At 36.8% G+C, this 17,065-nt stretch overlaps 2 protein-coding genes across 2 annotated transcripts; both read right to left on the minus strand.

Moving 5' to 3' along the window:
- Positions 1-812: 812 nt before the first annotated feature.
- On the minus strand, positions 813-3,458 carry LOC122010978 (probable disease resistance protein At1g61300). The gene has a single exon (XM_042567433.1). The coding sequence runs from the start codon at positions 3,456-3,458 to the stop codon at positions 813-815; it is 2,646 nt and encodes an 881-aa protein (XP_042423367.1).
- A 7,501-nt stretch (positions 3,459-10,959) lies between these two features.
- Positions 10,960-16,800, minus strand: LOC122009582. The gene is made up of 6 exons (XM_042565787.1): positions 16,620-16,800; positions 15,265-15,318; positions 13,674-13,744; positions 12,732-12,781; positions 11,671-11,813; positions 10,960-11,597 (listed from the first exon to the last, which is right to left on the minus strand). Exons 2-6 carry the CDS (start codon positions 15,291-15,293, stop codon positions 11,402-11,404), a joined length of 489 nt encoding a protein of 162 aa, XP_042421721.1. The 5' UTR covers positions 15,294-15,318; positions 16,620-16,800; the 3' UTR covers positions 10,960-11,401.
- Positions 16,801-17,065: the final 265 nt, after the last annotated feature.

The raw sequence follows: 17,065 nt of genomic DNA on the forward strand, positions 1-17,065 counted from the left end.
AGTCGGATACAAATAAGCTTTCACAATGTTAAACTGCAAAAATTGAAACCACATCAACTATACAACATAATATCGGGCTGATGAAGAAGCTCGAAAGAGAATTGAAATACAAGAAACTTCCGTTGCTCAAGTTTTCAGAATCCCCAGCATCATAGAAGCCACTCCATCAGTGCAAAGTTTATTCCCATAACTTTATAAAAAAGTAGCATTTATGTGTAAACTCCACAGATTTTTTTTTTCCCAGCACACACACCAACAAAACCAAAAGTACTTCAAAGCGATAAGAAAGGGACCGTCTTCAAGAACTTCAAGAGAGAACTGCAATGATCAAAAGCTAAATACGACCTTGTGGCAACATCACCGCAACATACTGACACACTGTACAATGAACTATGACTATGTTTGGTTGGGTGTAATGTAATCTAACTTGTAATGTAATCAAATTTGTAATATAATGTAATGTAATCTTGATTGCATTACTACGTTTGGAAATATAATGTATGTAATATTTGATTACAAGGATGATTACATTCTTTTGTTTGGTATATATTATTTTTTATCAGGAATGTAATTTGTATTATTATAAAATGACAAAAATGTCCTACGACCTCTACTGACGGTCGCCGCACTTCTGTCGGAGCTTGCGGCAGCTACCGGCTGCGGTCGCCGACCGCCGCCGCTGCCGCCGTCGGTCGCCGACCGCCGCCGCTGCCGCCGTCGGTCGCCGACCGCCGCCGCCGCTGCTGCCGCCGTCGGTCTCTCAAAAGCACACTGCAACCAGCCAAAAAATTCACCATCTTGACAATGATTCTTCAATCCGCTTGCTTGAAGAGTTCCTGGAAGGACAATGTTCTTTCATCCGACCAATCTAGCTCATCCTGCCATTCTCTGTCACATTTGATCTCTGTCAAGTTTTCAGCAGCCAATGTCAGCTTCTTTAGCTTGGGACAATTCCTCACTTCCATCGTCTTCAGGGAAGGAAATGCTATTACTTGATCTCCGTCACTCAAATTCTCCAACTCCGGTAGCTTTCGAAGCACAATTTTTCTTAGTCTAGGGAAGATTGTAATAGTCTCTGTAGAATTAGTTGCATTGTTTACCACCTTCATTAGCCGATCAATTGCATTGCAATCTTCAATTTCCAGCTCAAGTAGATTCTCTAAACACCTGTTCTTCCAGATAATCTTAGCTTTTGGGAGAGCCAAGAGACGAAGATATTCAAGGCACGACAGAGCATTGAGAACTTGAAGATCACCACCAATGATTACCTCTTCAAGATCATGGAGTCGGATCAAAGCGACATTGTGTATGTTTTCTCCAAGACAAAAAGTAGATGGAATGTCGAGACTCGCCAAGCCTCCGCAACCTTCAATCTGGAGACAATACACAGCGGCTGCAAGCCTTTGCGACTCGCAGAGTCTTCGAAGAGCAGCTACTGAGCTCATGGTGATGTTAAGAACCTTCAATTTCTTCAATTTCTTCAAGCTTTCTACCTCGTCAAGAAGTATCCCCTCTCCATCCAATTGCTGGTCTCCGACCACCCTCCACCCACTGTAACTGTTAAACATATCCAGCCATTGCAGTTGGTGAAGACAAGGAATGGCATCGCCAGGAATACTTCTCAAATGTGTAGTTGATGTCATCCTCAAAACTCTGAGATTCACCAGAGCTTGAATCTCCCTCGGCAGAGATGCAATCCTAGTGCTGGATAAATCAAGCAATCGGAGCTGGGAAAGATTGCCAATCCCTGGTGGAAGCTCTTTTATGGAAGAATTCTGAAGATCCAGGACTTTGAGACGAGGCATGTGGGAGAAAAACTCATCGGGTATGTTCTTGAGAGGATGATTGTTTTGGAGAAGCAAGTAGATCAAGTCAGGGCACTGAGGCTCGTCGGGAAGAAGAGCTATGTTGTTCCAGCCCAAAGATATCCTCTCGGAGATTCTCCACTTCTCCGCTCCAGGTGCTTCTTCAAGACCATGTCCAGCTCTTATCAGCCATTTGCTCTCCTTCTTCCCGCAATCGCATTGCATCCCCAGTATCATGGAGCGAACCATAGGGTGCATTTTGAAGAACTCGTCGTCGATTCTTTGTATCAGAGACGCTGCGAGTAGCATTCCGAGCAGATATGAAGCTTTGTCTACACTTTCCAACCAGGTCTCAGAGTCGTTGATGAAACCTTCGCCGATCCAGAGCCAATTAACCTGGTATTTGCTCAGCCGGTATCCTTCCGGCACCAGAGCGAAGTAGGACGCACACGTTAGCAATGTGTCGTTCAGATGGTCGTAGGAGAGTTTGAGAGGATGATAGACATTCTCCTCCATTCTTGGAAGCTGGAACGGAGCCTCCTCCATGGTGATAAGAACATGCCTCCACTCTTCGATCTTCCTTTTGGTCGCCATTGTTTGCGCCATGGTGATGAGCGCCGCTGGCAAGCCGGCGCACTGTCGGACCAAAATTCTAGCCAAGTCCAGTATCCTTCGGTCGGTGCCAGCAAGATCCAGTTTTGCATTGAATCTGAAGAGATCCCAAGCCGCCTCCTCCGGTAAGCATTCCAGTTTGATCGTCTTCTCTGCGCCCATGCGGCTGCAGACCTCCTCCATGCGGGTGGCGAACACGATTTTGCTCTTGCACGGCGGCTGGGGAAGTGGAATTCCCAAGATCTGGCAGTTCAAGGGCTCCCATACGTTATCCAGCAACAGTAAAAATCTCATCTTGCTCAACACGCGGAAAAGGCGGCCGGCTCTGTTCCTCTGCGGCTCCTCGTCTTTCCATGTGAGTTTCAATCGATCGAATAGGGACTTCTGGAGCTCCTCCGCATTGTACTCCGTCGGTAAGTCGACGTAGATGACTACATCCAGATTGTTCAGTTCCTTCTCTGCGAAATCATTGTTGAATCTTATCAGAAGGGTCGTCTTGCCAACGGCTCCCATGCCGTGGATCCCAATGATGCTGACGTCGTCATCCCTTGCATGGCCTAGCAGGGCCTCTACTGCCGTATCCATGCCAACAGTTTGAGGATTCGGCATCTTGAAAAGACGATCGACTTCCAGGTCATCAGCCACGTCGGCGAACTCTCCGGCCTTCCTTTTTAAATCTGCCGCCACCGTGAGCGCTGCCTCAGCTCTGTTTCTGAGGGGGTAGCTGGAGCACAGATTGACCGGAAAGTTGCAGAGACACTTAAACATCCGGCGGTATGCAGTGTTTATGTTTTCAGCCTCGGAAGTGAAGTCTTCGACGGATTTAAGCCAGCCGAGGACTTCTTGCTTTGGATTGAGCTCATCCCTTTTGGCTGCCTCGATTTGCCTATTGATATCCTCGCTTTTGTTCTTTAGTTGGACAAGCTCTACGGCCAAGGAGGAGATGATTCCCTCGAATGAGACGATGTAATTGGAAGATTGGAAGCAGCAATCCTTTAGAGTATTGAAGAGTGCAGTGATGCCGGCAATGATAGTGGCCATTTTTGCTGGAGAAGTAGAGCAGTAGACGATGAATGATAGAGGAGATTACGTTTCCAGCTGCAATCTTGCTGAAAAATAAGAAATAATATAGTGTGTGTGATAGAGGGATCGGAGTTCTTTACAATGAAAGCAATGGGGAAGCTTTGTTTTTTTTTTTTTTTAACTTTTTTTTTCTCAATGCGATGGGGACATGGAATTTGCCTAACAGTTACAATGTATCTACTAGCATTAATTTTCTTTATCTTTTCTTTGTGACGTATTACAGAGAGTTGAAATGTTTTTTCAACAACAAAGAATACAGGTGAGCCACGCAAAATTGAGTTTGACAAGTTTTTTAACAGATAACAAACAAGGTTTACTTTCTTGGGGCCAATAACAATTGTCATTCATACAATTCTTTTTTGATATTCTGAAGTCATCGTTACAAGTTCACAATTCACAACATTGTCAATCCAATGAATAGCGATAGCGTGCAAGGTTAGTTCAATAATTCATTTCGTGACACTTCATGACATAAATTTATTGTATTTGTAATTCACATTACAGCCTATATTTGTAATTCACATCACCTATATTAAGATGGTCGTAGCAATTTTTTATTTTAATAATTACTAAGTTTTGTTTATGTTTGTTTGTAGAGTCTCACACAAAGAGTGTCATGTTGATCTTTAGGTTGTATTCCTTGACATATACTTGAGGTGTTATTACTGGGGCCATACCTCTAAAGTTTAGATTCAAAATTCAAATATGATTGATCTGGTCCAAGACGGTTGACTGGGGTAAGTTAACTACTGCTGTTGGAGCGGACTTTGATTAGTTTTCTGTTGAGTCATCTTTTCATGAGTTCACTCCCGACGAGTAAACTTTTGGTGAGTTGACATCTATCAGATTTGCTATCGAGAGATGTTAAGTTTGTCGTATACAATTTATCAAGTATATTAAATTTTTAATCATTTAAAAGTATTTTATCTGAGAGATATTTTCTCCTTAATTTTTTTTGATAGATGTTGACTCGTATCAATGTTCGTACTAATATAATATCACTTTTGATGAATTATTCAAGAATCTTGTCCATGTAATGGGACTGACTAAGAACAAGTCTTTTTGTTATTCTAAGAATTTTGATTTCTAAAATCCCATCAGCTATGTTCATGTCGTTCATGTCAAATTTTGGATTTAACATATCTTTAGTGGATTTGATTATCTTATAATTATTTCCAATAATAAATATGTCATCTACATATAAGCATAAGGTGACATAATCATTCTCTGTGGCTTTCATGTAGACGTATTTATCATATTTATTGATTTTGAATTCACATTCCTTCGTGACATTGTCAAATTTCTCATGCCACTATATCGGTATTTGTTTCAAGTCATATAATAACTTCACCAATCTACAAATCTTATTTTTCTATCCTAGCACAGAAAATACTTCAAGTTACTCCATATAAATTTCCTCTTCTAAATTCTCATTTAGAAAAACTGTATTTACATCCATCTGATATATTTCTAGTTTTCATAAAGTAGCAATACCTAACAAAATTCTAATGGAAGTTATTCTCGACACCGGAAAATATGTATCAAAGTAATCAAGGTCTTCTCATTGTTGGTATCCTTTTAATTACCAATTTAGCCTTGTATTTATCAATCGTGTCATCTGATTTTATTTTCTTTTTGAAAGTCCACTTGCAACCTAATTATTTACTTCCCAGGAGAAGATTCACAAGTTCCCAAGTGTGATTTTGTAAGTGCAATTGTCTCTTTCTAGTGAGGTTAATCAGAAGAACTTACTACTTCTGAGTACCTTTGAGACTCACTTTCCAATATGAAAGTAATAAAATCCATTCCGTAGAATTTTTCCACCCAAACTCTTTTATTTCGTCTAAGCTCAACCTCAAGTGGTTCATCATCTTCTTCTTCCTCTTGTGTTTCTAATGCTTGTTTTGAGAGGCTTTCTTCCTCTCGGATCTTACACAAAAACTCATGCTTGAAGAACTATACATTTCTAATTCTATTATCGAGTTTTTATGTATAACCAGTATTTGTGACTCATACACTAAAAATCGATACGCACTGTTGTTATGTGCATATTCAATAAATATGTAATCAATAATTTTTGGTTCTATCATAATCCTTTTCAGATTAGGTACCAAAACTTTAACAAGATACCCCCACATTCATAAATATTTGTAGGACTATTATCTTTCATTCCACAACTCATAAGGACTCTAGTCTATTTTCTTTTAGGGCACCTTATTTAAAAGATAATTAGCTGTTAACATAGCTTTCCCTCAATGAACTTTGGCAGTCCAAAGCTCAATAGAAGAGCATTCATCATTTCCTTAAGAGTGTGATTCTTTTGCTGAGTATAAGAAGCTGTTGTTTCGTGTCTAATCTCATATTCAGCAAACAACTCAGTGAACGGTGATACATAATCACCGTCCCGGTCACTTCAAACAATCTTAATCTTCTTATTAAGTTAGTTTTCTATCTCATTCTTATATAGAATAAATTTCTCTATAGTTCCATCCTTACTTTTAAGAAGATATACATAACAGTATTTTGTGTTATTATCTACAAAAGTGATGAAGTACTTATTCCCACCACGTGTCAGTGTACTATTTAGGTTGCACACGTTGGTGTGAATTAAGCCAAGTGGTTCACTGCTTCTTTCAACATGTTGAAATGATGACCTTATCATTTTTGTTTCAACATAAATTTCATACTTGTGTTTCGGATAAAGGTGAAATGTTAGTATGCTTTATATGCTAATTAATCTACATAACACATTATAGTTAACATATCCTAGTCTATCATGTCACAAACACAAAGACTCAAGCATATAAACGAAAGAGTTTACAGTTTTATTAATCTTAGGCTTAATTGTCATTACACTAAGCTTAAATAACCCATTGGTTACATAACTCTTTCCTAAAAATATTTTATGATAAAATAACTCTGTCCGACTCAAAAACAATGCGAAAGTTATGCTTGTTTAATAATGATCCAGACACTAGATTCTTCCGAATCTCTGGAATATACAACACATTGTTGAGAGTTAACTCCTTGCTCGAGGTCAAATTCAACACAACTTTTTCTTAACCCATGATGTTAGAGGTTGCTAAGTTCCCCATGAACAATTTCTCTTCATCTTTGATTTCTTCAAAGTTATGGAGCAACTCCTTATTGTAGCAAATATGTCTGATGGCACTGGTATCGATCTACCATTGTTACGAGTTTGAACCCACTAGGTTCAGCTTGGAGACCACAATGCATAGGTCGTCCATTTCTGGTCCCTCATTCAAGTTGACCTCTTGCTTCTTCTTTAACTTTCTATATTTTAAAGATTTGTGACCGACTCTGTCACAATTGAATCACTTCCCAGAGAATATCTTCTTGCTTATGCCTCCTCTGGGTCTCATCTTGGAAGACTTTAAATTCTTTTTCTTTGAGTTTTGACTGTGCTTGACCACATTGACTTTCACAGTAGCCTAAGAGAACAACTTTCTCTTGGAACTCTTGTTGTCTTCCTCGATTCGAAATCTAACAATGAGTTCTTTCATGTTCATCTTCTTCCACTTATGCTTCAGGTAGTTTTTGAAGTCCTTTCAACTGGGAGATAACTTCTTAATGATTGCTACTAGTTGGAAGGTTTCACTCAACACTATACCTTCTGAGTAAATCTTGTGTAAAATCACCTGAAGCTGCTGGACTTGGTTGATCACCGTCTTAGAATCAACCATCTTGTAGTCCAAGAATCAACCCACAATGAATTTCTTGGCCCCTACATTCTTTCATGTCCAAGAACTCCAAAAGCTCCTTAGTCGTTCTCTTTGCGCTATACATGATGTATAGCGAGTTGACAAGGCTATTGAGGATGTAGTTTCGATATAGATATTCAAAATGAGTCTATACCTCCACTGCACTGATGGTCTGAACACTAACATTCTCAACATACTTGGGTGTGTCCTTGGTCAAGTATCGAGTCAGATTGAGTGTTGTCAAGTAGAAGAACATCTTCTGCTATTACCTCTTGAAGTTTAACCCAGTGAACTTCTCTGCCCTTTCCCTGTGATTGATTGGAACATTTCCAATCAGGGCGGAGGGACCCTTCACTCATTGAGAATGTTGCATCTCAACTGTTTCTGTGGTCATCTCAACAGAACAAATCTATTTCAAGATTGTTGGACAATCTGTTGCCGGAGATAGAGGGGAAGTTTAGCTGAATTGAAATTACACAATATCAATTCCAACTTATCTGTCGAGAGGACCTGAGCAGATAATCTCAGGCTGATGGCCTTAAAAGTCAGGCCAAGCTGCTAGGTTGTTTAGAAGATGGTTGTCTACTACACAGTTTAAGTGTAGAGTGGAGACTCCCGAGTGTAGACTATCGAGTGTAGATTCTCGAGTGGATGCCGAGTTAGGAGATGCTGAGTAGAGTCGACAATCCGAGTCGCTAAGTTGGGAGATGTCGAGAGGAGTTGGGAAGTCGAGTCTGGAGACAGAATTATCGATCAAAAGATGTTGAGGCCTACTTTCAAGTAATTTCTTTGAAACAGATTCGCCCCACCTTCGGTTGTACTTTGAGGTTCTTTCAGGTCGTTTGTTTTCCAGGATACAACGGCAGAACCATGCACACAACCAAGCACTAGTTCTTCATGGCAAACTGAGAATGCACCTGAGTGCTATCATGAGTTATTTAGCCGAGCGGATGCACCACTGAGATGAAAGAATCGGAGAACAAAGGTGGAATAATTCCTTTGTTATTGCTTTCGCTTTTTTGTTTTCTCAAGATCTAGCCTCCTTATATAGGAGGGCTCATTCCTGGCTGCAATGAATGGCTGAGTTATGGTCATTCAATGATAGATTTAATGTCGGTCATTATTGCAGAGACATTACGAAATCGTCATTAGTAGATTTTATGTCAGTCATTATTGTTGAGACATTACAGAGTCGCCAATAATGAGTTTAATATTTTTGTTATACTCTTGAGCAGGTAACAAAAAGATATTCAGGTGGCAAAACATTGGTTCATTCACTTGGGCAAATTTTACCTTGACCGATCCGACATTTGACGCAGGTCACACTCACACACAAGTCAACTTAGTTTAGTGCAAATACATACCTTGAATTTGCACCACCTGAATACCCACATGTGAGATAGAGTCTCTCCCCATATATATATGTTCACAACATTAATGCATATACCATAATTTAAACCAACAATAAATTCATACATAATAGAGTCTCTTCTTCTCACCATCATTATTCCATTCACATTTTAAACAGTTAGGGTGTTGCTAAGGGGTTTCGATTTTCTTTACTGAAGGATCATCGTTAAGATCGATAGCATCCCAAAGCCTCGGGGGAAAACCTGGCAGTCGTTGTTGGTGCAGTTGTTGCTGCTCATTCATGGCGGCAACATCGACTACAGGCCGTGGCGGTGGCAACAAGAGTCCAAAGGGTTGTGAGGTATCCAAGGCGAAAGACTTGTCGTTGACATTCTTGTGTTGCTCGTTGAGGCAGCAGAGATGCTCCAATTGCACGACCCTGAGGCCGTGCTACGGGGTCTTATTGAGCATGCTCCTCTTTGAGGACTCGATCGCTGCTACTGTCGAAATCGGCACGCATGAGTCGTTCGATGGAATGTCGAGCCCAACCTTGATCTGGGGATGGCCTTCGAGCACCATGGCTGAGAACACGGAGTGTCTCCTCAAGGCAATGCGGTGGTTGAAGCATGGGGTGTCTCCACATGAGGTCTTGGAGTTGAAACTCGATGCGTCCAAGCATGCCCTCCCTCATGCCTTGGCCACTTGCACTAATGACTAGTAGTCACCTGTAATTTTCCACCTCCAATTGGCATAAGGACAGATTGGAGGGGGCGCTGGGGTCGAGTGAATCATCTTTTGCCACGTGGCTGAGAACACAGAGGCAGAAGCAGTAGTAGCTGATTGGCGTTTTACAAAAGAGGAGGCGAAGGAGCAGGAAAGATATCCATATCCAAAGGAAAAAGGTAGGCTATTTTTCCATATTCAAAGAGATGGTGATGAAATCTTGTTCCAGAGCGATTTGTCGCCCATATTCTCATTCTCGAGCGCAAGCTTCAAGAGCTCCATCTCCAATTGTATTATAGTATTAAAATAAGGAAAAATTTACATGTAGTCCTCAATCCATAATTTAAATTTTATAATAGTTCCTATTCATAAAAAATTTTGTTTCCACTCCTCAACTAAACATAATGAACACTTAATTACCTAATTGCCCTCATATTTTTTTAGGTACAAAAAGTTTAAAAATGAGTATAATTCCTATTAATTTTAACACATTAAACTAAAATCTATTATATTTTCTATCAAATTGAGTGTGACTCTTTTTTCATCTCAATTGGAAAATATATTAGAGTTTCTTTAAATGATGCTCAATTGAATAGAAATTATACTAGATTTTTTTTAAATGATGCTGAATTTAGAAAAAATTATATTAAGTAGAAAAAAAAATCATGTTCAATTTGATAGAAAATATATTCAATTCTAATTTAAAATATTGAATTTAAGAGAATTATACTCATTTTTAGACTTTTTGTATCTAAAAATATGAGGGGTGATTAAATAACAATGTTTGTAGAGGGAGTTGAAACAAATAAAACTTTGCATGCAGGGAGTGGAAACAAAGTTTTTTAGATATGAGAACTGCGTGCAAAGTTGAATTTGTGGTTAGGAAAATTTACATTTAGTCCCCAATCACAACTTAAACTTTACATACAGTCCCCAGTCCAAAAAACTTTATTTTCACTCCCCAACAAAACATAATGGACACCAAATTACCTAATTGTCCATTATATTTTTTAGGTACAAAAAGTTTAAAAATGAATATAATTCCTCATAATTTAATACATTAAACTATAATATAGTATATTTTCTATTAAATTGAGTATCACTCTTTTTTCACCTCAATTAGATGAAAAATATACTAAATTTTCTTTAAATGATGCTCAATTGGATGAAAATCATATTAGATTCTTTTCAAATGGTGCTGAATTTAAAAAAAATTATATTAAGTGGAAAAAAAACATACTTAAGTTGAAAGAAAATATACTCATTCTAATTTAAAATGTTGAATTTAAGAAGAATTATACTTATTTTTAAATATTTTTACTTAAAACATATGAAGAACAATTAAGCAACGATGTTTGCATGAGAAATTAAAGCAAATAAAATTTTATATGCTGGAAGTAAAAACAAAATTTTTTTAACATAAAAACTACATGCAAAATTAAAATTGTTGTTAGAAATTTTTTCCAATTTACTGTTAAAATAAACAGGTTTAACTTATTTAAAATATTATATAACTTTTTATATTTAATTTTTTTATCGACTTAATTAAAATTACTTAAATATCACTAAAATCAATATTATCCAAATTATCGGGCGACATTCTTGAATGTCTAATATTAAATTCATTTCGAGGAACGTTCCAACCATTAATTGGACACAAGCTATTGAAACAGGGTTCGACCACCCTGTGAAAACACAGGTTATATAATGATCGAACAGATTATCTTTGGTTACAGTTTCAAGTGATCCAAACACAAAACTAAATCAAAACCAAACGTAGAAATTAAAAAGGCAAGGGGAGAAGAAACACCAAGCAAACCAACAATGACCTATCACCTTCATGGACGGGTGATGAAGAATTGTGCAACTAACAAGGTCATGCATGATGCCCATCCACTACGAGGAATAGGACCTTGCGGACACCCTTGATGATGAATGGAGGCTAAACTGAGATGCTAATGGCGACGGCAAAGTATCCCAGGGGTTATGGCGACGATCAACTATGACCACTGATAAATGCCAACGGGCTGATTAGTGCAAGGGATAAACTTAAGAGTATGGTATTAAATGCCAAATAGTTGAAAGATGCGTGTAGGAAGCAATGCGTCATATATCCATCAACTGAGAGCCAGATGAGGGTTTCTTCTTCTTTTTTTTGCTCTGTTTTTTTCCGGAGATCCGTTCCTTGACTGTTTCTGGAGGAGGCTGAGTCCTCCTTAGATGTTCGTGGATGGCAGCGAGTGGATCCATCTGGAACACAGGATCATCCAACACCCGCTTCAAGTGAGCACCTTCTATTTGGCTATAAAATGCATCGCATCAGCAGGTGAAGATAGTAGAAACGGAAAGAAAATTATAAGAGCTCAAGTAATTACACTAGTTTCTGCCTGTCCTTGGAGTTTGGCTTAGAGTTTTTGGAACTAATAGGCCTCTGGATGGTGTTCAAATCTGGAAGAAATTCGGAAAGGGCTGAAAGATCATATGCCTTCAACTTACGCTGTCTTCTCTCTCTCTTTTTCTGCATAAACAAGACCAGTCAACTTCAAGATTATAATCTCGTAGTTTTTGATCCAGCCACTTTTAGAACACAGGATTATAATCTGGAAGAGTTCTAGAGCCCATTCTATATACAGTACAAATGCAATGCCTCCTTTAACTTTCCTACTAACATATACGTGTTAACTATGTAATATGTCAATCACGAGTAGTTTGTTGCCATGTGTGCTTCCTGCTTACCATGATCTAGTGTTAACTCATGGGTACATTGTATGTCTTCAATTTGTCTAACTGGCAATCCTTCCAATATATAGTCCTTACCAGCAATCTGACAATATATATCATATTCATATATATAGTCCTTAAAAGTAATCTGACATTTTGTATCATATTCATCTTTACAATGGTAGGTTTCAAAAACTATCAACATTAGTTCAGTGAATTTAATTATAATTTTTCTAATCATTGGAATTTGACATAATTATAAATTAATATGTTTTGATTTTCCAGTACAATGATTAGTGTAAGTATAAACCTAAAAGCACGACTAGATATTGATTACTGAATTCATAATGATAACTTTTTCACATTTATCATAGTTACATACCATGAAGAATATGTTCGAGTTAAGTGTTTTAGTTTGTAAAAGCCACAGAATTTTTTTTTGGCAAATTCTCACAAAATAATGGCAACGTTTAAGTTGGAGAACATGTCCAAGGTACTGAAGTATTTTCAGAATATTGTCAAGAATGATTAAGCAATTTTCAGGATGAAAACATATTTGCAACTAACAGTGATATCACCCTATCATTCAAAAATCCTAATGATATACTAATTGCTGATGCAAATAATAGAAGAACCATCCCTAACATTATTTATCACGATCAAACAATGACTAAGCAAGAAACCAAAACAGTAAAAGAAAATAAAGTTCTGTTACCTTGCCAATTGATTTTTTTGCACTTAAGGAAACAACAGCATCTTTAACTTCTGAAATGATGACATCAAATCAAAATTAGATCCTTTTTTTCAAGTTCAAATTTACTTGATGAAGCCAAACACATTTAAATTACAATCATAGAGGGTAAAGGAATACCACAACCTCATGATTATGATAAGTAGATCAAAATAGAAGAAATCACCAGCATGAAAACTCAGCTATGCATAAGCAATACTCAAACAATTTAAATATTCCCATGGTAATAATATTTTAAGCATTGTCAACGTTCCCATGCATAAGCATGCTGGTGATTTTTAAAAAAATTGTCCTTTCCACATTGTCAACGTTCTAAACATGAACTGACCCAAGTTCTGTTTCACATATGAAAAGTAAATAACAATAGACCATATAATAAATTTCAAATCCAGATAGTTGGGCATGTTATCATATTACATCATTACAAGCTACAAGTAGGACTTTAAGTTTGCTATCCCAAAATTTTAAATAAGGATAAATTGTCAAAATTAATAAGAATTGAAGTAATTAAGGTGTAATGGTCAATTTTTGAGGTTATATTTAATTTATTTGAGGAGATTTAATTGCAACTAGAGGTTGATTATAAGTTAGGTTGAGTTAGACACAAATTTAAGTCAATTTGGCTTTTATTAGAGTTGTATCAAACCACTATTGATGTTAATTCGAGTTTATCTTGCCAACGAGTCAACATAATATTAGGAAATTAGCAACTTAACAAAGTTTCATTATCCTATTATCTTCAACTTGATTGAAGTCCTAAAGATAGTATATCTATGCATGTCATTAATAACTAAACTTGCTTTAGAATCAACTGAATTGCTTGGTAAGTATCAACAAACACAAATGAAATGAATAAACTTATATCTAAATACAAAGCAACAACGATCCAAATGAAAAACAACTTACTTGCATAGAACTTCTGTTTCTTTTCTAGTTTGCGATTAAAGCTTTTGGAATCCTTTATTGAAGAATTAGATCTGCAGAAGAGATCAAGCTTACACTCACTAGATGATAATTTGCAAAATAATCAGCATGTTGAAGAAATTAATTTGTACAGCCTACATCTAAACATGTTCGTCAATGTTGATGACATGTAAGCAATGAAGGTGGTGTATCCAACAATATTGAACGTTGACAATGTGGAAAGGACAATTTTAAAAAAAAAAAAACAATAAGATAGCATCTGGAATATCTTGTTTCTATTTCAGGAAGCTTGAGCATTTTCGCAGCTTTATATAATTCAATAGAAATTTTCTTTTATATCTATCAAAAGAGGAAGGGAGTCACTGAATAATATAAGCATGCAACAAAATCTAGAAGATAACTCATATACAAGTTAACTATAAGAATCATCATTTTTGTAGACATACTGAAACACATGGAAAATTCATGTCGATGGAAGTATTTACTTTTTAGATATATAAAATTATTTACTTTTTAGATATATAAAATTATTTACTTTTAGATTCATCAAAGTATTTGCTTTGATAGACCTAAAGCATTATTCATAGAAGGAATAATTTGTTTTCAGTATATTTATGAAGTTCATTAGAAATTCACCTTTAGATCTATCAAAAAGGGGAGAGGGAACTCCTAAATAATATGTAAAAAAGTAATATTTGTGAAGATCTTTAAACACGTACTTTGATCAAGTACATTTTATCTAGGTTGCCATAACATAAGTCATGTGTCAAACTCAATTTGAGCTAGTAATGTGAATCTTATTCCACTGCATGGAAGACTGGAAACATAAATCACACTAAAAGGCTAGGTTCATATCATTGACAGGAGGTAATTTTTAAGATTAATTAAGGTATCAGTTTAACTTAAATAAGAATCTATATGATATGTTTATACATGCTCAGTGTTTTCAAACAATTAGGATCACAATATAGAACAACCGATGTCCCTTTTGTTTAACAAGAAATAGATTGAGAGTCCTTAGAGAAGAATATCATCATCATAGATCCTTTATCTGTGTCACTTGGCGGTTGCCTATAAATTAACCTCGTGATTTACCTCCGGGTGAGCATAATCACCCATATACATCAAAACAAAGTGATTAAAAACAGCTCAAGGAAATTGAAGTTTATTTTTAGAAATTATTAGTGAACATCTGCAATCAAGGATGATAGACTTCTCGTTTCATATGTTACATAAAGCATGGGTCTCTTTTTTTTTTTTTTTTTTTTTTTTTTGGTAATTCAGGTATCCGATAGACCCAACTAATGGGTCTCTACTTCCATTTGCATGTGGTTGCAATTCTAGCTGCTAATTTTGCAATTCCAACCACTGGTTCACACTTATCAAAAGCTTGCAAATCAAACAAAGAGGTATCATTTCGGCTAACAGAAACTGATGAAAATTAATAAAAGAGATTCAATCAACTCATGCAGGTGAACCATCGACTGTTAACATAATAGAGAGACTAGAACAGGGGGAAATGCATGATCCTAGAAAAGGATAGATGAAGGGAGAAAGAAGTGAAACAACTTACTCCTTTGCGCACTTTTTTTCTTTTGCCATCGCTTCACAATGCAGTTGGAACCCCCTGTGGTCAAGAAGCACAACCATAAATCGAAACAAAAATACATGAATTATACAAATACAACAGATTATGGAACATGACCACATGCAAGCATCCTAACTCTAGTTCAATTCGAAGTGCAAAATAATTAAAATTATGCTAAGAAAACAACCCTAAAGCATGCTACGTGAAGGAGAAGTGCAGAGAAATATTCTCCAAATTCTATGCCTAAGGAACCGAAATCCCAATATTTCAACAAATCAATGTGTCTGATCAACAACGTGAATCCAAACATGGTAGTGCATAGCAAGGCAACACAGGACAGAATCAAAACCTCAATTGCGCAGATGGAAGCAACAACAAAATTAGGGTGATAGAGGAGCACTAAACAGGTAGGACAGAAAAGGTCGTCAGTCTTGAGGAAGGGTGAAGCCGCCACCGACCCAAGCTGGCCCTTTTTAAGGGATATTTTCATTTTAAAATTTAATTTAAAATACCCCCAAATCTTTGATGCAAACCCAAAAGCTGTTTTCAATCTTGTTTATTTACCTATCAAGTTTGTCCAAATTTGTTTATTAGAAAACTTATCGAGCTTATTCAACCTTATTTATTAAAATTCTTATCAAGATCGAGCCGAGTTGGAAGTTTTTATTGAGCTCAACTAACAACCTTGTTTTCTTATAAATTAGGTTAAATATTTATGTAATATGTGGAACTTATTTTTTTTATTTTCAACCTATTATGAATTATTTAAGATTATAACAATTTATAAATTACTATGTTTTGTATGTGTTTGAATAAAAAAATAAGAAATAAATTTAATTTTTTTATAAATTATAGGACCATGCTGATCTAGATAATTGATATAAAAAGCCTTCAACTGTTTTTCGCCAGTAGCTATGAATCTCAAGCATCCACAAGACCACAACACACAAAAGTTTGGTCGAATGCCATTAAACATGTTACTGTGCATAGATACTCTAATCAACCAGACAAATCCCTTGTTCAGACTACAGCACCAATCTAACTATCATCAGTAGTAGAAGCAATCACAACAAAAGAAATGATCACCTTCTCTATACTACCACAGATTATCAACACCCAGGAAATACAGAACTGCCTACATATCAAGCCATGAATTGCCTATCGACAACCAGGCGCGTTCTCTTGTCAAGTAATCTACCGAAATAATGACAAATCGCAACAATCCTACGCGGGGCGAAAGCCTAGGGTTGAAAATCCAAACAAACAGCCGGCGGGCGGCCCTAGGGCTTTATTTCATGAATCAAAAGAGCGAGGAAGGAATCAGGGAGACGAGATCTCACCAGAATCAAGCAGGTGAGGGAGAAGAGAATAGTGCTTCCGCTTAGGACGGAGATCAAGTGAGAGGGTATCGCCAGCCACAGCGATCGCTCCCAATGCGAGGATTCTTGAGACTTTGGGCGATGAGAGGAGGCGGCATCGGCCGCTACTAAACAGGTAGGACGGTATAAAGGCCGGCAGGGTTGAGGTGATGGGCGAAGCCGTCCTTTTAAAGGGAAATTTTCAATTTCAATTTTGATTTTAAAATGATCCCAAATTTCAGAAATTTTCTCTTTCAACCCTGTATGTCTGATAAAATTATCTTTAACATGTATTTGATTAATACATTGGGAGTTATTTTTGATAATTTTGATTATCCATTTAAGATTCTCAATAAAAATTTTATTTGATTTAGATAATCGATGATTTTCAAATAATGTTCCAGGAATCGAAAAACTTCGAAAAACTA

The sequence above is a fragment of the Zingiber officinale genome, chromosome 8A (assembly GCF_018446385.1).
Source record: "Zingiber officinale cultivar Zhangliang chromosome 8A, Zo_v1.1, whole genome shotgun sequence".
Taxonomy (NCBI): domain Eukaryota; kingdom Viridiplantae; phylum Streptophyta; class Magnoliopsida; order Zingiberales; family Zingiberaceae; genus Zingiber; species Zingiber officinale.